The sequence below is a fragment of the Oncorhynchus mykiss genome, chromosome 8 (assembly GCF_057628025.1).
Source record: "Oncorhynchus mykiss isolate SJ-2025 chromosome 8, ASM5762802v1, whole genome shotgun sequence".
Lineage (NCBI taxonomy): Eukaryota > Metazoa > Chordata > Actinopteri > Salmoniformes > Salmonidae > Oncorhynchus > Oncorhynchus mykiss.
The window spans coordinates 35,418,801-35,440,763 of record NC_143029.1 but is presented as its reverse complement, the minus strand read 5'-3'; the positions used below and the strand labels follow the sequence as shown (position 1 = coordinate 35,440,763).

The 21,963-nt window shown below is 42.7% G+C and overlaps 1 protein-coding gene across 1 annotated transcript in view; it reads right to left on the bottom strand.

Moving 5' to 3' along the window:
- Positions 1-21,963, bottom strand: part of LOC110529233 (MAM domain-containing glycosylphosphatidylinositol anchor protein 2) — a 355,390-nt gene that overhangs the window by 209,126 nt on the left and 124,301 nt on the right. Inside the window, exon 3 of the mRNA XM_036985374.2 lies at positions 17,451-17,625. Coding sequence (XP_036841269.2) covers positions 17,451-17,625 — 175 coding nt within the window. The remainder of the gene's footprint in view (positions 1-17,450; positions 17,626-21,963) is intronic.

Below are 21,963 nucleotides of genomic sequence, written 5' to 3'. Positions count from 1 at the left end.
AGGAGACGTGTGTGTGTGTCATGGCGACTTAAGCCTTTGACACGTGTGTCTGAGTCAGGACCTCTGAGTGTGATCATGCATAACCATTGGCCTGGCTTCAGCTCTATTGCGAGCAGCTCTAATGTTATTTCTCAACACTGTGTTTCTGCCAAAGTCTCTGGCTCACTGCATAACAGGTACGGAATATGGAGTGAGCAAGACCTTGCAGGTGAAACTAAATCAATCATGATGCTATTCAGAATATTCTTTGGAGGAGAGGAGTTTAGTGAAAGAGAAAAGAAAACCATCAAGACGACACAGGTGAGCTACATCAGAAAATAAAGATTTGAAAGAAGTTAAGGCTTGAAGAAAAGCTTGAAAGATGTCAGTCAGACTTCAGATGCTTCATACAGTTGAAGTCGGAAATTTACATACACTTTTTCTTGTGAACAAAGTTTTGGCAAGTTTGTTAGGTCATCTACTTTGTGGATGACAAGTAATTTTTCCAACAATCGTTACAGACAGATTATTTAACTTATAATTCACTGTATCACAATTCCAGTTGGTTAGAAGTTTACATACACTAGGTTGACTGTGCCTTAAACAGCTTGGAAAATTCCAGAAAATTATGTCATGGCTATAGAAGCTTCTGATAGGTTAATTGACATAATTTGAGCCAATTGGAGGTGTACCTGTGGATGTATTTCAAGGCCTACTTTCAAACTCAGTGCCTATTTGCTTGACATCATGTGAAAATCAAAAGAAATCAGCAAAGACTTCAGAAAGAAAATTGAAGAACTCCAGAAGTCTGGTTAATCCTCGGAAGCAATTTCCAAATGCCTGAAGGTACCACGTTCAACTATACAAACAATAGTACGCAAGTATAAACACCATGGGACCAAGCAGCCATCATACCGCTCAGGAAGGAGACAGATTCTGTCTTCTAGAGATGAATGTACTTTGGTGCAAAAAGTGCAAATCAATCCAAGAACAACAAAGGACCTTGTGATGATGCTGGAGGCAACAGGTATAAACATATCTATATCCACAGTAAAAGGAGTCCTATATCGACATAACCTGAAAGGCCGCTCAGCAAGGAAGAAGCCACTGCTCCAAAACCGCCATAAGAAAGACAGACTACGGTTTGAAACTGCACATGGGGACAAAGATCATACTTTTTGGAGAAATGTCCTCTGGTCTGATGAAACAAAATAAGAAATGTTTGGCCATAATGACCATTGTTATGTTTTGAGGAAAAAGGGGAACGGCTTGCAAGCCAAAGAACACCATCCCAACCATGAAGCACAGGGGTGGCAACATCATGTTGTGGGGGTGCTTTGCTGCAGTAGGGACTGGTGCACTTCACAAAATGAGGCTGGAAAATTATGTGGATATATTAAAGCAATATCTCAACATCTCATCTAATGCTTGGTCGCAAATGGACAATGACCCCAAGCATACTTCCAAAGTTGAAGCAAAATGGCTTAAGGACAACAAAGTCAAGGTATTGGAGTGGCCGTCACAAAGCCCTGACCTCAATCCCATAGAACATTTATGGGCAGAACTGAAAAAGTGTGCGAGCAAGGAGGCTGTCAGGAGCAATGGGACAAAATTCACCCAACTTATTGTGGAAAGCTTGTTGAAGGCTACCCGAAACGTTTGACCCAAATTATAAAATTTAAAGGCAATGCTACCAAATACTAGTGTATGTGAACTTCTAACCCACTGGGAATGTGATGAAAGAAATAAAAGCTGAAATAAATAATTCTCTCTGCTATTATTCTGACATTTCACATTCTTAAAATAAAGTGGTGATCCTAACTGACCTAAGACATGGAATTTTTACTTCAAGTAAATGTCAGGAATTGTGAAAAACTGAGTTTAAACATATTTGGCTAAGGTGTATGTAAACCTCTGACTTACACTGTATAGTTACAGCAGGCCAAGGTAAGAGAGTCAGACACACACACACTCACAACAACATCACTCACACTTACTTCCGGTATTGAGTTGTTGGTCCTGTGGGTCGGGCGGATGGGGCATCAGCATCCTACTCCTGAATCCTGCTCACGATGGCTGCAGAAGCTGGGGTCCTTGGGATATGTTGCCTCCTCCAGATTTGAGGTCTTATCAATGCCTTGCCCAGCTCCTCGAGAAAAGCTTCTCTGGAGCTTCCCTCTGTTCCAATATGGGTTCAATGCTTTCCAGATGACAAACGCATTATACTCCAATATGTCATAGATGTTGAAGAATATCACAAGTGGCCAGAGTAGGGTTCTTCTTTTGCAGCTGTACCAGTCACCAGCTTGTCTAAATTGTCCACCCCTCCTTTTGTGGCATTGTAATCTATTCTGATTTCTGTTTTTTGATGTTCCTGGCCACAGATTCTCCCATCCCTATTTAGCGTACTCATGAGTACCACATTTTTGCAATTCTTTGGCAGGTAGGACACTAGGGACGTATCGGCCGTGAACACAAACTTAGAGGAATTGATAGGCCTGTTCGGTGTATTCAACAGCTGAGGTGGGAGCTCTGGCTTGTTTTTTTTGTACTGTTCCTACAATCGTCAGCTTCCTCTTGAGGAGCTCCTGTCCCAGCTTGTGCAAAGTAAAAAAGTTATTGCATGTGATGTTGTGGCCATGTGTCCCTGTGTCACATCCAGGACAACCCGCATCCCTTGCTTATTCTCAGGGGCTCCTCCATCTGGCTTCTCTGTAAACACGTGCAAGTTCCATGCATATGATGAAGCAGCATCACAGGCAGCCCAGGTCTCGATTTCATATTTTGCGGGTTTAGACGGAATGTACGGCCTGAATGGGCAGCGGCCCCTAAATGGCATAAGATGCTCATCAACAGTAACATTGGGCCCAGGGTTGTAAAACAGGGGAAGGCAGTCCACCCACTTGTCCCACACGGACCTGTTTGCAGCTAGCTTGTCTCTCTGCCGCTAAGCTGGTCTGGTGTCTTGGTTATCGAAGCAGATAATCCTGGAAATAATGTGGGAGTTTTCCAGAGACATTGTTGCAGAGAAAAGTTATCTGCCAGTTGCTGCATCCCACAGGGATTCTGTTGATTCTCCATTGGATCTTAAAACACCAGCAAGGATAAGAACCCCAAAGTATGCATGTAAATGAGTTGGTTCATCTCCTTCCATCTGTCTCCATCTGTCTCCAAAAACACGCCTTCCCTCCAGTCCAGAATGATTTCCTGGATGGCGTCTGGGTTGAACAGTTCAAAAGAAGACTTTTTGTCCTGCACATGAGTAACCGCCATCCTCTGCAAAAAAATGTATTCTACAGCCCTCTGAGCAGAGAGTCTTTTTGCCATACTGATTGATTGTGGTAAGGAGCCACACATGCAAAGCTATTTATTTGTTGTGTTCCTCCCCCAGTGTATTGAAATAATGTATATAAATAATGTATTGTAATAACATTGTGCAGGTTCCCGTAATACATTGTGTAGTTTCACATACTACAAAGGGTAAAGAGTGCGAGAAAAGCGGGAGACAGGCAGACAGGCAGGGAGACAGACAGGTTATTGGTGCTATGTTGAAACAGCAGGCCCAGGGAGGAGGAAGACAAGAGTGAAGGCACACAGCAAACATTTGTGTTTCATTTTTACTTGTTTTCACCTACACATACTTTTCCACACTTGTATTACTCTCAGTGGACCTGAACACAATAGTGTGCACTCATTGGAAATCGGTTATTTTATTTTATGTTCTTCACAGAAAATGAGCCAAGGCCAATGAGTCTCAGGTTGAAAATATAATTCATTGTATCATTTTTCTTTTAGTAAACAATGAAAATGGGTCCCACAGACCCGAACACCACACAAGGGTTAAGTAACAGTAATTTCTGGTTGTAGTAACATTTTGAGGCTGAGCCATTAAGAAGGCTGTTAAAGATGAGCAATGGGTTGTTTATGGAACTGTCAGAAGGTGATTTACAAAAGTGGCACTAATTGGTGGGTGACTCATAGCCCACAGAACCCTCCAGTGTAAAAATGATCTATTTGATCATTTGCCCACTTTAAAGTGTCCTAGAACCACTTCCATGGTCACATTGGTGGTATATACAGTACAGTGCCTTTGATAAGTATTCAGACCCATTTACTTTTTCCACATTTTGTTACTTTACAGCCTTATTCTAAAATTGATTAAATAAATACAAATCCTCAGCAATCTACACACAATACTCCACAATGACAAAGCGAAAACAGAAATAGCTTATTTACTTAAGTATTCAGACCCTCTGCTATGAGATTTGAAATTGAGCTCAGTGTCACACCCTGATCTGTTTCACCTGTCTATATAAGGTCCCACAGTTGACAGTGCATGTCAGAGCAAAAACCAAGCCATGAGGTTGAAGGAATTGTCCGTAGAGCTCTAGGGAAAGCATTGTGTCGAGGCACACATTTGGGGAAGGGTACCCAAAAATGTGTGCAGCATTGAAGGTCCCCAAGAACACAGTGGCCTCCATCATTCTTAAATGGAAGAAGTTTGGAACCACCAAGACTCTTCCTATTGCTGGCCACCCGGCCAAACTGAGAAATCGGGGGAGAAGGGATTTGGTCAAGGAGTTGACCAACAACCTGAAGGTCACTTTGACAGAGCTCTAGAGTTCCTCTGTGGAGATGGGAGAACCGTCCAGAAGGACAACCATCTCTGCAGCACTCCACCAATCAGGCCTTTATGTTAGAGTGGCCAGACGAAACCACTCCTCAGTTAAAGGAACATGACAGCCCGCTTGGAGTTTTCCAAAAGGCACCTAAAGACTCTCAGACCATGAGAAACAATATTTTCTGGTCTGATGAAACCAAGATTAAACTCTTTGACCTGAATGCCAAGCGTCACGTCTGAAGGAAACCTGGCACCATCCCTACGGTGAAGCATGGATGTGGCAGCATCATGCTGTGGGGATGTTTTTCAGCGGCAGGGACTGGGAGAGCTCAGGACAGACTGGGGGCGAAGGTTCACCTTCCAACAGGACAATGACCCTAAGCACACAGCCAAGACAATGCAGGAGTGGCTTCGGGACAATTCTCTGAATTTCCTTGAGTGGCCCAGCCAGAGCACGGACTTGAACCAGATCTAACGTCTCTGGAGAGACCTGAAAATAGTTTTGCAGCAACACTCCCCATCTAACCTGGCAGAGTTTGAGAGGATTTGTAGAGAAGAATGGGAGAAATTCCCCAAATACAGATGTGCCAAGCTTGTAGTGTCATACCCAAGAAGTTTCTATGTTTTAATCGCTACCAAAGGTGCTTCAACAAAGTACTGAGTAAAACATCCAATATAAATTAGCATTTTTTTTTATTTTTAACTGGTTATGCTTTCTCATTATTGGGTATCGTGTTTACATTGATGAGGGAAACAAATATTTAATATATGTTAGAATAAGGCTGTAACGTAACACAATTTGGAAAAAGTCAAGGGGTCTGAATACTTTCCGAAGGCCCTGTAACGTCGACTCCTGACAAGTGCGCTTCGGATAAGTACAAACTCATTTCAAGTGCACTAAAGTTTTCCAGTCTCGATTCAAGTACATGCTCTTTAAATGCTCCTGATAAATGCACGGGCACACGTGAAGAACATTAGTCTTTTGTCCTTCATTGGAGTCCATTGTACTCTCCTAGTTCTTTTCATGTCAGAAATGTATAACATTGGGGATGTGAATTCCACCTGCCGATGAAGTAGTTTAATGTCAGCTATAAGCCCCTGCTGAAATACTTTAGGCCTTTGTCTACTAGATATAGCAATGCAGCTTCACACACAGCCATACAGCCTAGATTAAATGAAAAACTTTGTAATAAATAGACCCTTCTAGGAACTGAAGTAGAAGAGGCTCGAGGCTTCTCAAGAAAAGCAAAACTACCAATCGATCAATGGAGGAAGTTCTTTATTAACTTCTATGTGGGCATCTATTCCTGCAGACCTCACAATGGACAAACACATCGTCTGAGGCGTCAGCATGTAGAAATGCGCTTAGATGGGGGCTTCGCCGAGCTCGGTGGGTATTTTAAATGAGTTATCGTTGGGTCTGCTAGGCCTGCTAGGGCTAATATCAGCTCCTCTGCACTGCAGAGATAAGTTTACCATTACCCCATCCTGCAGTTGTCTGTCTCTCTGAGTTAGTATAGCAATGCTAAAGCTAGACAAGCCACCTGGGCACCTTCCTTCTTTCATTTCATTCATTTTCTAACCCGGGCAATACATTTAGAGAATTCTCCCTTTCTCTCTTTCCTTCCTTCATTTCATTTCATTCTGTATCTATTGGACGTTGTGAGTCATGGCCGCTCCAGCAGACTCTTTAGAAGGGGAACGGTCAGGAGAGGAGAGCACGTTGATGTTATAAGTATGCTTGTATGAATAAATAAATCTGGGAAGTACCTGTATTTACACTCAAAATTTAAAAGAAGCCACGTGCGCCCCATAATAAGAATGTAGTTTGAGGAGTTAGCGAGGTAACTTTGGTCAACTCCGAGTTCAACTCAGGATAACCGGTACCACGAAAGTGGCTCACCTTTTAGCCAGCTAAATTTCCATGGCAATGAATCCTTCAGATCTAACCTGCTTCGGAGCAGGCTAACTCAGGGCAAACTCCAATATCCTTAATGAGATGGTCTGAGCCACAAGTTGAGGACCAATGAAATCAGATTCCCTCCCTCTTGCATCATCTTCCCTTTAATTTTGTGTGTAAAAAAATAGTAATGTTAAAATACCTATCACATTAGACATTTAGTAATGATATAATGCATTTGAAACTTCACACACAGTAAAACCTTTGTATATTTTTATTGATAGTGGGAAAAAGAGTGCTTGTGCATTGATAAGCACAGCAAAGCACACCAAAGACAGCATTAACAATAAGCAATAAAATAAAAAGCCTAGTCCACACCATATCCTGAAGAATTTTCAAGAAAACATTCATTTAATTTTGATTTTAGCGCAAATGAGAATGTGTCACTGACTCACCTATGGATTGATTGATTGTCTCAATAAAGAGTTTGGCGTTCGGCTAGCCACGTGCGACAAACACGCGCAGTTACAAGCCTGCGAGAGTAGGCGGCAGGGTGACAAGCAATATCCACGGTTACAGTACGGATGAAGCCTGAGCTGGAATGTGAAGCTAACTGCAGCTGGCTAGCCGTAGAAAACCCTGAGTAGATCTAGCTTGCTTCGTAGTATACCCCTCTGATTTCAGAAGGACTTGGAAGGAAAAGCAATAAATGTTTTTTTAAAGCTAGGGGGCAGAATTTTCACTTTTGGATAAATAGTGTGCCCAATTTCAACTTCCTGCTACTCATGCCAAGAATATAAGATATGGCATAGTATTCATAGATGTGGATAGAAAACACTCTGAAGTTTCTAAAACTGTTTGAATCATGTCTGAGTATAACAGAACTTATGTAGCAGGCAAAACCCCGAGGACTGACTGTTCAGATTTTTTCCCCCCCTCTCTGTTCCCTGTATTGTCTTTGCCATGGGATATTTTATAGGAACCTATTTTCAGAACCTACTTCCACTGGATGTCGCCAGTCTTTGGAATTTGGTTGAGGTTATTCCTTTGTGCAATGAAGAAGTAGGCCAACTCGGAACTGGGGACACTTTTGAGAGTTGCGCAAGATGTGAAAAGCGCTGGTTTGTTTTCTTTCCTGTATTGAATACAGATTGCCCCGTCTACAATTTGATTGATTATTAACGTTTAAAAATAGCTAACGTGGTATTACAAAAGTAGTTTGAAATATTTTGGCAAAGTTTATAGGCAACTTTTGAAATATTTTGAAGTGACGTTGCGGTTTTCTAAGCAGTTTTTTTCTGCATCAAACGCACTTTATAAATGGACATTTTGGATATACAGTGGGGCAAAAAAGTATTTAGTCAGCCACCAATTGTGCAAGTTCTCCCACTTAAAAAGATAATTTTCATCATAGGTACATTTCAACTATGACAGACAAAATGAGAAAAAAAAATCCAGAAAATCACATTGTAGGATTTTTAATGAATTTATTTACAAATTATGGTGGAAAATAAGTATTTGGTCACCTACAAACAAGCAAGATTTCTGGCTCCCACAGACCTGTAACTTCTTCTTTAAGAGGCTCCTCTGTCCTCCACTCGTTACCTGTATTAACGGCACCTGTTTGAACTTGTTATCAGTATAAAAGACACCTGTCCACAACCTCAAACAGTCACACTCCAAACTCCACTATGGCCAAGACCAAAGAGCTGTCAAAGGACACCAGAAACAAAATTGTAGACCTGCACCAGGCTGGGAAGACTGAATCTGCAATAGGTAAGCAGCTTGGTTTGAAGAAATCAACTGTGGGAGCAATTATTAGGAAATGGAAGACATACAAGACCACTGATAATCTCCCTCGATCTGGGGCTCCACGCAAGATCTCACCCCGTGGGGTCAAAATGATCACAAGAACGGTGAGCAAAAATCCCAGAACCACACGGGGGGACCTAGTGAATGACCTGCAGAGATCTGGGACCAAAGTAACAAAGCCTACCATCAGTAACACACTACGCCGCCAGGGACTCAAATCCTGCAGTGCCAGACGTGTCCCCCTGCTTAAGCCAGTACATGTCCAGGCCCGTCTGAAGTTTGCTAGAGAGCATTTGGATGATCCAGAAGAAGATTGGGAAAATGTCATATGGTCAGATGAAACCAAAATAGAGGTTTTTGGTAAAAACTCAACTCGTCGTGTTTGGAGGACAAAGAATACAGAGTTGCATCCAAAGAACACCATACCTACTGTGAAGCTTGGGGGTGGAAACATCATGCTTTAGGGCTGTTTTTCTGCAAAGAGACCAGGACGACTGATCCGTCTAAAGGAAAGAATGAATTGGGCCATGTATCTTGAGATTTTGAGTGAAAACCTCCTTCCATCAGCAAGGGCATTGAAGATGAAACGTGGCTGGGTCTTTCAGCATGACAATGATCCCAAACACACCGCCCGGGCAACGGAGTGGCTTCGTAAGAAGCATTTCAAGGTCCTGGAGTGGCCTAGCCAGTCTCCAGATCTCAACCCCATAGAAAATCTTTGGAGGGAGTTGAAAGTCCGTGTTGCCCAGCAACAGCCCCAAAACATCACTGCTCTAGAGGAGATCTGCATGGAGGAATGGGCCAAAATATCAGCAACAGTGTGTGAAAACCTTGTGAAGACTTACAGAAAACATTTGACCTCTGTCATTGCCAACAAAGGGTAAATAACAAAGTATTGAGATAAACTTTTGTTATTGACCAAATATTTATTTTCCACCATAATGTGCAAATAAATTCATAAAAAATCCTACAATGTGATTTTCTGGATTTTGTTTTCTCATTTTGTCTGTCATAGTTGAAGTGTACCTATGATGAAAATGACAGGCCTCTTTCATCTTTTTAAGTGGGAGAACTTGCACAATTGGTGGCTGACTAAATACTTTTTTGCCCCACTGTATATGGATGGAATTAATCGAACAAAAGGACCAATTGTGATGTTTATGGGACATATTGGAGTACCAACAAAAGAAGCTCGTCAAAGGTAAGGCATGAATAAAAAAAAAATCTGCGTTTTGTGAAGCGTCTGCAGGGTTGTAATATGTTCCTTTGTTCACTGCTGTGCAGATGCTGCAGGCTATCAGATAATAGCTTCTTATGCTTTTGCCGAAAAGCATTTTTAAAATCTGACACGTTGGCTGGATTCACAACGAGTGTAGCTGTAATTGAGTGTCTTACATGTGTGATTTAATGAAAGTTTGAATTTTATGGCGTTTTATTTGAATCTGGCGCTCTGCATTTCCCCTGGCAATTGGCCAGTTGAGACATTTGCGTCCCGCCTATCCATTAGAGGTTTTTAAAGAACATGAGAAAGTACTTCACTTTAGAAACAAGATATTCACATTGAAATACACGCCCTCCTAAATTCCTGTCGCTCTCATTTCACGTTTTTTGTATCGTCCGTCAGGCACAATAGAAGTGTCCATCCTAACTAGCGGTTACATATCTGGATAGTATAAACACATTGGTATGAATAAAGACACACCGGTGCAACATCTGAAAAACCAGGCAGTCAACACAATTTGTCAAGGTGTTTCTGTTGAGTCCTGGTGCCCAAACAGCAATTCTAATGCAAATTAAAAAATCAAGGCTGCAAAGCACTAAAAATAGTGAAAGCTGCAAAAGAGGCCCATCAATTAAACTCACCCCTGGGGGACAGCTATAACATTTCTATGGAGAAATCCAGTGTGTTTCTGCTGGATGTGCAATACAACATTCTGCTAATGAAGTACACATGCACTACAAGGCCAGAGACAAGGGCATCTACATAACACTTTAAACACTGCTGCTGTTTTAATAATGTCATATAAAGTCCTGTTTTAAGGCTCTACAATAAGAAGGAATAGCATTACATATTTAGTGTATACTCAATGATAAATATGAAGAGTTTACAAGATGAGATAATGATCAATTCAAGCTTGAAAGGCTAAAGTACTGTACAATGTCTTTGACAATTGATTGTCCCTTTAAATCCCCTTCCAATGGACACAGAGTTCTTCTGGAGAGCACAACTCAGGACCTCATTGGACAGGGAGCCAACTGGAGAGAACATTGGATGACATCATCGGTTGAATGAATGTCACAGCTGATGTTTCCGATAGGCTCAGCAAACACTGCCATGGCTAGGGCTGTTATGAAAGGGGGGGAAGTGGGATACCTAGTCAGTCCATCTGAATATATATTCAACTGAAAAGTGTCTTCCGCATTTAACCCGCATTGAATCAGAGAGGTGCAGGGATCAGTGGGTTAACTGCCTTGCTCAGGGGCAGAATGACATATTTTTACCTTGTCAGCTCAGAAGGGATTTTATCCAGCAAACTTCAGGTTACTGGCCCAACGCTCTGTGGTGACTGTATTACCGCCACACCGGCATTCATGAGTCATGACCACAGTAAAATTCTACATGACCATTTAGTCACGGTAATCTCCTTTTATGCACTCTGGATATTAATTTGTAGTAGCCTACCCAACTCGCTAACGATCATCAGGTCACTAATGGTCTGGTACTCAGGGCTCTATTGTCTCTCTTACCACTCTGACATCGAAAATCACATCAAACACATCATCAAAACAGTAGGTGCTTTTAAAACTCACCTTACTGTGATTGATACATTTGAAGAAAGAAGTTGAACAATAGGTTGTAACTGAGTGAAAAACATTTATTGTGGATGTTGTTTCAAAGCCTAACACAATGGAACGGACAGTGCTTTCTAAGGTGATGAAACCTCTTAAGGATCGGACACATCTCAATTTCCACCTAAAATGACATACCCAAATCTAACTGCCTGTAGCTCAGGACCTGAAGCAAGGATATGCATATTCTTGATACGATTTGAAAGGAAACACCTTGAAGTTTGGGGAGATGTGAAATTAATGTAGGAGAATATAACACATTAGATCTGGTAAAAGATAAAACAAACAAAAACACATGCATTTCCTATTTTATTTTTGTTGCATCATCTTTGAAATGCAAAAGAAAGGCCATACATTGACATAGGATGCTGGGTGTAATTTAGATGTTGTCCACAAGAGGGCAGCAGTGTGTGTCCAAAGTTTTAGACTGATACATTCAAGATGTTTTTAAAATGTTTAAATATATATATTTTTTTATAATAACCTTTATCTAACTAGGCAAGAATAAGAGATCTACATAATATTTAGCTTCCCTAAAAGGTACTAACCTTCACACTTCTAGATGGCCGGGCGGGGGTGGGTGTGGCGCTTAGGGACAGCAGAGGGATCAGACTGGAGGATCCAGGTCCTACGTTTGAATGAGTGGGGGATGGAGGAGTCTCTGCCACTATTGAGGATTTTTTAAAATCTGTTAGAATAACTCAAGTTTACTATTACTTATTTTATTTAACCTTTATTTTAGCAGGGGGTGAGCACTGCATCAATACATCAAATACACAACACATTGTCCTCCCAAGGAACCATCCTTAGTAGACAAGAGGAGTTGCTTTGATGGAAGGGTTCCAGGATGTGGCCGAATGTCACCACCTAGCATTGGACGCATTGTGGGAGACATTTCTGTGGGTTGCCTACCAGGCAGCCTACCCCGACGGTAACCTCACAGCCCCTCAGTAACCTGGCTGGTAGCAGCGCCGTCACCCCGGTTTCCCAGGAACACCGCTTACCTCCCCCGGAGCGCTACAATGGAGATTCCAGAACCTGCCGGGCCTTTCTCTCCCAGTGCTCCCTCGTTTTTGAGCTGCAGCCTTCTTCGTTTCCCTCGGACCACTCAAAGATTATTATGCTGATGTCCGGGAGGGCACTCGCCTGGGCCACGGCGGTGTGGGAGCAACAATCTGCCATCTGCCTCAGTCTGGAGGTATTTGTGGCGGAGGTGAGAAAAGTTTGAGGCTCCGGTGTCCAGGGGGGTACTCCAGCTTTGGCAGGACACCCTCCGGTGATGTTCTGCACGCTAACAGCAAAGGGTACCTGCAATCCGGAAGCGCTGTTCGACACATTCCTGCATGGATTATCGGAGGAGGTAAAGGATGAGCTGGCAGCCTGAGAACTACCGACAGATCTCGACTCACTCATCACTTTAACCTTCCGGATTGATGGTTGGCTACAGGAATGTAGGAGGGAGAAAAGGTTCGATTGCGGTCCCAATCGCTCACTCAAGGATCCCACTTGACATCCGATGAACTCTGGAAGTCCCAGAGAGGATCCGTGCTTACCCGAGTTTCTCCAAGAGCCTCCGGAGACTGCCGATTCATCTCTTCCCGAGCCGATGCGGCTCTGCAGGGTTAGGCTGTCTCCAACCGAATGCGTACGTAGACTTGAGACCCAGAGTTGTCTGTATTGCTGGTCATAATGTGTCTACCTGTCCCTTCAAGAGACCTATCTTATTCGTTGGTGTGATTACTATGGTGGTCCTTAAAGAAACATTTCCATCTCCCCTTGTTCGCCCCCCTCTCCGTGCAATCCTGCGGTGGGGCGACCAGTCCAAGTCTCTCCAGGTACTCATCGACTCGGGGGCTTGCACGCCGCTATAGTGCCGCGGCACCACCCCTGGAAGCCAAGACCTTTCCCTCTGCTCCAAGATAATTAGCCCCTCTGCTGTTCGTCCTCTGTTGCCCCGTACCCTCCGTATTTGTCCTACATTTTCTGTGTTTAGAGTTAAAATCATATCTGACTATCCCCTGCCATCCTGTACCTTTGCCTGCCCGTGTTCAAATTAATAAACTTTTGTTACTTCAACATTGTCTGCACCTGGGTCTTACCTTCAAACGTGATACACATATCTATAAACATATATTCTATAAAGTATGTAGAACACAATCACTATAATGAAATATGTGGACCAATAGGCAACAAGATGCTCAAAAACCACAGCCAGAACATGTCATAGCCAACATAACATACACATAGCCTATACTTATATATTGTATGCCTCAGGTCTATATATTGTATTTATATATATAGAAATCGAAGACAAATACTTTAAATTAATATGCAACCATTTAAACAACTGGATTAGTACGACAAGCAAAAACATATTTTACTTACTGATCTAAAAGTACATTCTTCTTCCAATCTCTCACAAGGACTCCTTGTGTCACTCTCCTGGTCAATTTCTGCAATAATCTCCTCCAAATGTTTATACTCTAAGTAGCCATGTTGTACTTTTTCCGTTTTAACGTTTTTCCATTCCCCTGCGTCCTGTGGATTTTCAATGGAGAATGAATCGCGTTGCTCGCAGCCATAGGACAATAGCCGTTAGTCCTACAAAGGGCCATCACATACTCATGTAAAGCTCATTGGCTATCTAGCTAGCTATGTTTCAAAACAATAGGTGGTCATTGGACCAAGACACTGTCTATCAAGTGAACTGTCTATTGGTCTATTGGTGCATAATGATGGCTGACCTTCATGTGCTAATTGACGTGTTGTGTAGCCAATATGTAATGTAGAATGATGGATTGCGCAAAAACGAAACTTGACTGGGTGAGACAAGGTTTAGCAGATTAGATTTCATTAATTGTTTTGTTGCAAGTTGAAAGAGTTGGAATTCATGCGAAACACTGTACACAACATGGATTGTGTTAGGATATGAAAATTGATTTTATCAAAAAACTATGCTACATTTTATTTCTGGGACCCTCAGGATGACAAATCAGAGAAAGATTACTGAATGTAAGTACATTATTTACAGTCAGAGGTGAATGTATCAAACCAGTTGCCTGGATAAAAGTGTTTTGTTGTTGTGCACTATCCTCAAACAATAGCATGGTATTTTTTTTCTGCTGTAATAGATACTGTAAATTGGACACCACTGATAGCTTAACAGTCATTTAAGCTTTTTGACCATATAAGACATGTCTCTGTCCCGGAAAGTTGGCTTTTGTTTACAACGTCATTCTAGTCAAATATCGCATATTGAGCAGCAAATGTCACGATTTCGGGACACTGATCCAGTAAAGGTTCATTCAAAACACCCTTATTAGCACATTACCTTTATTACTATTAGCACATTACCTTTAGCTATACAGAATATCTCACCACCATGAGTTTCTATGTCCTCCCATCTCTCTTTCATTCCTTTCTCCAGCACGCAGAGAGAGGTGCTGTCAACAGTTTAATGAAATACGTTTTGTTGTGAAAACGTCACTATCGATGTTCCCAAACAGATTTCCCTTGATTTCCCAAATTAAGCACGGGTAAGCACAGGGTAGCAGCAGGAACAGGATTGGAGAGCCCATGGCATACAGAGTTTGGGCAGAATATCACCTGTGGTGCAGCGAAATTACCGGAGTAGCCTACCCAACATGAGTGAAAAACATACCAGCTGGAAAGCAGCCTCAATTCACTATTCCAGTGCATAGGGATGACATGAATTTTTTTCCCCTGCCCCTGCTCCTGTCCATGTGATCATGGGCCATTCTAAATCTATTTGACATATTAGTAAAGACAAGATTAAATTGAGAATAGTCTGATGGGTGAAAAAATGATCACTTGATGAGAGAACAGCGTGTACAGCATGAGGCAAGGAACAGAGCGTAAGCAATAGCTTACATCATGCAGCCCATAAATCTATTGACTTCTAAGACGTTCTAAGGTTTGTATAATTCACAACTAAAGATGCCAAATAACTCTAAATCTAGCATATAGGACCCGTTTCAAATGATCACTTTTACGCTCAACATACCCACTTCAACTTCATATGTGTGCACTCTTGCTTCTGAATGGGACAAATATCCATTATATTTTATTCAGCTAAGTTAAACTATATATTCTTCTCCCTATAAAATCATACATTATAAAATAATGGCACAGGACTTACAAGCATATCCTGTCTGATAAATGAACAAGCCTACAATCTATGGCACGGAGCACAGCCAGATCACATATTATAGACCAATTTATATTCTGTTCCTCTGAAATACATTTTCTACATATCATAATGTTTATTTAGGCCTGCCTAACAAAAATAATGTATTTATTGTCATGGTGTATATTCAATTGATTTGTGTTTCAAATGTAGATGTTCCAAATGCCACATCAGAGGCTTATATGCTGCTTGTATGAGTGGAGCCTGGAAATGTTAAACATGTTTATGTTAATGGTCAATTATCGTGAGACCCGGCAGTCTTTTGCATGACAATAACCTGATGACAAAATTTCATGACCGCCACAGCCCTAGCCATGGCAACCCAGAGAGCCACTGGTCAACTATATTAATCATACTGTTATCAAGCTAAAAACAGTGACACTGTCTGTCCAGGGTCTGTTGTATGTCTCAATTGTTTACAGTTAACCGTGTGGAAGAACTGAAAAGGAGAAAGCAAATGTCTAGTATACATCCACCAGAAAGCCAATATGGCAGTCCAGTGCAGATGAAGGAAAGGAGACAAGGAGAGAGTAAAATACTCCTCTTCCCCCTCCTTCCTCCAAGTTCCAAGCTTTCTAACCATTCTCTATTCCACAGCCCCTGCTCAAGTCAGTACTGATAAACAGGTACAAGGGCTGAGAGCCACACAGACAACCAGGGACCAGAAGGAGGCAGGGAGAGAGAGAGAGTGAGAGAGAGAGAGAACGGAGACAGAGGGAAAGGCAGAGAGAGAGAGAGAGATAGCAAAGAGAGAGAGAAAGAGAGATCAGAGAGAGAGAAAGCGAGAGCAGGCAGAGAAAGAGCCTTGGCTGCGGTGAGGCTAACCACCAGCCACACAGACAGACCCGAAATGTCGTGATAGACCGACAGGAGTCACTGGCAGATGGAGCAGAGGCTTTAGATGTCAGATGAAAGCGATTCCACTTACTTTGGTAACCCCTGCCTGACCAAGGAGAAGAGAAGAGAGGAGAGGCGAAGGCAGAGGAAGAGACAGAGGCAGAGGCCAACGAGAGGTGGAGACAGACGAGAGGCAGAGAGGAAAGACTGAGACAGGACTGCAGACTGATCTGTGTTCTGCCACAGAGAGAGTGGGAGAAGAGGAGAACACAGGCCAAAAGGTTTATCGCTTGCGATGATGTTACGGAAGGGAAAGTGCTGGTTTAATGTGCTTGTGTCACAGAGTGGTGGATCTGGGGAGGTTCTGGCTGGGAGCTATATAATGTTTGCTTGTCTAGGGTTCAGATGAGACAAACCGTCCTCCATTTAAGCGCACGTCTGAGGAGTTGTTGGTTGCAGCTGAAGTAAAGTAGGTGCCCCAGACAACTCCAATTAGACCTCACTATTGTTTAATGGCTAGGTTGACTAGGGTGGAAGCCACTGGGAAGGGTTGTTTATACTGTTGTCTACTGTACAGCCCCCCCCCCCCCCCCCCCCCCCCCTCCACACACACAGACACAGGATGTCCAGATAGGGCCCCAATTCAACATTTAGTATTGACTGACATTTGATTGAATTGTGCAACAATTGGAATAAACCAAACCTTAAAAGATTATCATTCATTTATGGTTGAATTCTAGTTTAAAGATGAACTATGCAGAAATCACTCCACCATTTCCTGGTTGCTAAAATTCGAATAGTTTTCCTAATCTCAGTTTATGTGACAAAACAAGCAAGTGTAGTGTAGAGAATCATTGTACCATCTAAACCGCAGTGAAATATCTTTTCCACAAGCAAAAATGTTGTGTTTTCAGCTGTTTAAAAGTGGTACAGAAAACCCGAAAGTAAAAGAAGCAAAAACAAAACTTAAGGGAAGCATTGAAATAGTGCATATAGAACCGATCTACCACTTCTTAGATTTGCTTTCAATGAGAATGACAGCTCAATAACACAAATTTCTATGTGTATTTGGTTGAGTCGCCCAAAAAGTTACATTTTGCAGCTCTAAAATCAAAAAGGGAATGGTATACGAATTAGCCACATTGAATTTTATGCAATGTTATTACATTGAGAAAGTACATTGAAATAAAATGAAAACAACCTTGACACAACCACTGTGTCCGAAGGTAATGTACAGTACTTACAGTAGACGTCGACCCGTATGGACTTGATGGCCGGGGAGCCCAGGCCATTCTCAGCCTTGCAGTAGTAGCGTCCTCCCTGGTGTCTCTGGATCTTGGAGATGTGCAGCGTCTCGTTAAACACGCTGGAGTCCTGGAAGCGATCCGACACGCTGCCTGCTGTCTTGGTCCATCGGATCTGTGTGGGACACGTGGTTGGTTAGATGACTTACTTGACATAAAGCCCTTGGCTTCTTTAATCAAGGTGCATAGGCCACTGATGAATGTCTTCCATGGTTATTAAAGGGGTAGTTGTGGCACAAGGCCTGGATATAAAGAAAATATAAAGGAAATAGCAACGAAAAGAAAGTGAATGTCTGCTCACTGTTTGCGGAATTAAAAAAAAAAAAACTTCTCGCTAGCTAGAGTTACAACGCTTGGAACCCATCCTGGTCTTTATCAGGTTACTGGGCATTGTTAACCTCCATCAGCCCTGGAAAGGTGAGCCCCTACTCTCCACCAATTTCCTTTTTTTTTATTACAACCACACTTTATCACCCAATATATTGTGTCCGATCCTCAAAGGAGATCTGATATCTCTATCTGATAAACCCTCATTCACAGCTTCACCGTCTTTCACGAACTGGTGCAACAACCTTAACCATGTAGCAGGGGGTGGTGATGAAGGGGGAACTAGCGTTCAGTCTCTTCCTCTGGTCTACAACATGGAGGTGTAATTGACCCTCCATCATGTATCTCTCTCTCTCTCTTTCTATCTTTCTCTCTCGCTCAATTTTCAATTTCACTTGCTTTATTTGCGTGACGTAATGACGTACATATTGCCGAAGCGTACTTTGGAAATGGAATGATTCATTAACAATATCGGTAACATCATGAAAAAGAATCAACATTGTCACGAGCAGGACAATCAGTAACAGCAATAATCAAGGGTGGGGGCGTTTGTATTGGAAATCAGTAAGAAAATCAGTAAATAAATAGGCAAATAACACAAAGACATGTGCAGGTTGGTTGATCTGTCAGACACAATCCCTCATTTTATGGCAGGCAGCAATGTAGTGCGCTGCCAACCCACAGCTCTCTGCATCCTCCCCCAACAGGATGGGTAATCTCTTCTCATCAGAGAGGTCTTGGAAACCTTCAATAACCATTTCACATTTGGGGAAATAACTCTCTCTAATTGCTTTATATTTTTGCAATTTGGTCAGGAAATGTAGCTCTGTGTCAATTTCTGCCGCGGTGCAGTGACTCTTCAGCCTTTCCTCTACAGGGAGCCAGGTATCCCTGTGTCTACCTTTCTCAATGACAAGCCTATGCTAATTAAGTTTGTACTTTGTCAAGGTTCCTCTTAGATTTTGATCAGTAACAACGGTTCAATCATTTGTCATAGTTTACTGTCGATTTATGGCTAGACAGCAATGCATTTTGCTTTGCGCTTGTGTATCCTAATAGGTGATGTACAGATGTAGGATCTGATCCCGCTGTCGCAGGAAAGCTTTCCAATAAATGTAAAACGTCTCGATTATTTGAGGTTTAAAAATGCTTCCTGTAATGTGTACGCTGGGAGTCAGGAAGCAAGTTCAGGGAGTGAAATACTTTAATATAGAAACAAACATGGACAAAACAAGAAACATGAGTAGTGTACAGACATGAAACAACAACAGAAAATATATCAACCCCTACAAAAATATCCATTAATGAATTATATACACTGCTCAAAAAAATAAAGGGAACACTAAAATAACACATCCTAGATCTGAATGAATGAAATATTCTTATTAAATACTTTTTTCTTTACATAGTTGAATGTGCTGACAACAAAATCACACAAAAATTATCAATGGAAATCAAATTTATCAACCCATGGAGGTCTGGATTTGGAGTCACACTCAAAATTAAAGTGGAAAACCACACTACAGGCTGATCCAACTTTGATGTAATGTCCTTAAAACAAGTCAAAATGAGGCTCAGTAGTGTGTGTGGCCTCCACGTGCCTGTATGACCTCCCTACAACGCCTGGGCATGCTCCTGATGAGGTGGCAGATGGTCTCCTGAGGGATCTCCTCCCAGACCTGGACTAAAGCATCCACCAACTCCTGGACAGTCTATGGTGCAACGTGGCATTGGTGGATGGAGCGAGACATGATGTCCCAGATGTGCTCAATTGGATTCAGGTCTGGGGAACGGGCGGGCCAGTCCATAGCATCAATGCCTTCCTCTTGCAGGAACTGCTGACACACTCCAGCCACATGAGGGTCTAGCATTGTCTTGCATTAGGAGGAACCCAGGGCCAACCACACCAGCATATGGTCTCACAAGGGGTCTGAGGATCTCATCTTAGTACCTAATGGCAGTCAGGCTACCTCTGGCGAGCACTGTGTGCGGCCCCCCCAAAGAAATGCCACCCCACACCATGACTGACCCACCGCCAAACCGGTCATGCTGGAGGATGTTGCAGGCAGCAGAACGTTCTCCACAGCGTTTCCAGACTGTCACGTCTGTCACATGTGCTCAGTGTGAACCTGCTTTCATCTGTGAAGAGCACAGGGCGCCAGTGGCGAATTTGCCAATCTTGGTGTTCTCTGGCAAATGCCAAAAGTCCTGCACGGTGTTGGGCTGTAACCCCCACCTGTGGACGTCGGGCCCTCATACCACCCTCGTGGAGTCTGTTTCTGACCGTTTGAGCAGACTCATGCACATTTGTGGCCTGCTGGAGGTCATTTTGCAGGGCTCTGGCAGTGCTCCTCCTGCTCCTCCTTGCACAAAGGCGGAGGTAGCGGTCCTACTGCTGGGTTGTTGCCCTCCTCCACGTCTGCTGATGTACTGGCCTGTCTCCTGGTAGCGCCTCCATGCTCTGGACACTACGCTGACAGACACAGCAAACCTTCTTGCCACATCTCACATTGATGTGCCATCCTGGATGAGCTGCACTACCTGAGCCACTTGTGTAGGTTGTAGACTCCGTCTCATGCTACCACTAGAATGAAAGCACCGCCAGCATTCAAAAGTGACCAAAACATCAGCCAGGAAGCATAGGAACTGAGAAGTGGTCTGTGGTCTCCACCTGCAGAACCACTCCTTTATTGTGGGTGTCTTGCTAAATGCCTATAATTTCCACCTGTTGTCTATTCCATTTGCACAACAGCATGTGAAATTTATTGCCAATCAGTGTTGCTTCCTAAGTGGACAGTTTGATTTCACAGAAGTGTGATTGACTTGTAGTTACATTGTGTTGTTTAAGTGTTCCCTTTATTTTTTGAGCAGTGTATATTAATTATATATATTGTAATCCACATAGTAGTTCACATTTCCTGTAGCTGCAGGATTATTTTCCTGCTGTAGCAAACTGGCTAAAGTTAACATCCGACATCTGTAGTTGCTGCGTGCACATGCACACACACTCACTCACACATATTGGCCTTGCTTTGCCTCCAAAGCCAACACATATCTCTGCTGTTTGAGTGAGCAGAAGACGAGCAGCAGGGCATTGGAATTTGATATCACTGCATTGGCTAGCGATAGCATCGTATTGGAGACTGATAGCATCCCATTTGATGGTGATAGCATAGGATATTATCACACAAGGCTTGGGTTTGGTTGGTGTCGGAGAGATAGCTGTTCTGTTGTATTGGATGTGGGTCATATCCTATGTTCAACTTACACACTGGGAAATATATAGTTGAAGTCGAACGTTTACATACACCTTAGCCAAATACATTTAAACTCAGTGTCTCACAATTCCTGACATTTAATCCTAGAAAAAAGTCCCTGTTTTAGGTCAGTTAGGATCACCACTTTATTTTAAGAATGTGAAATGTCAGAATAGTAGTAGAGGGAATGATTTATTTCAGCTTTTATTTCTTTCATCACATTCCCAGTGGGTCAGAAGTTTACAGACACTCAATTAGTATTTGGTAGCATTGCCTTTAAATTGTTTAACTTTGGTCAAACGTGTCGGGTAGCCTTCTACAAGCTTCCCACAATAAGTCGGGTGAATTTTTGGCCCATTCCTCCTGACAGAGCTGGTGTAACTGAGTCAGGGTTGTAAGCCCTCATTGCTCGCACAAGCTTTTTCAGTTCTGCCCACAAATTCTCTATGGGATTGAGGTCAGGGCTTTGTGATGGCCACCCAAATACCTTGGCTTTGTTGTCCTTAAGCCATTTTGACACAACTTTGGAAGTATGCTTGGGGTCATTGTCCATTTGGAAGACCCATTTGCGACCAAGCTTTAACGTTCTGACTGATGTCTTGAGATGTTGCTCCAATGTATCCACACAATGTTCCTGCCTCATGATGCTGTATATTTTGTGAAGTGCACCAGTCCCTCCTGCAGCAAAGCACACCCACAACATGATGCTGCCACCTCTGTGCTTCACGGTTGGGATGGTGTTCTTCGGCTTGCAAGCCTCCCCCTTTTTCCTCAAAACATAACGATGGTCATTATGGCTAAACAGTTCTATTTTTCTTTCATCAGACCAGAGGACATTTCTCCATGTGCAGTTGCAAACTGTAGTCTGG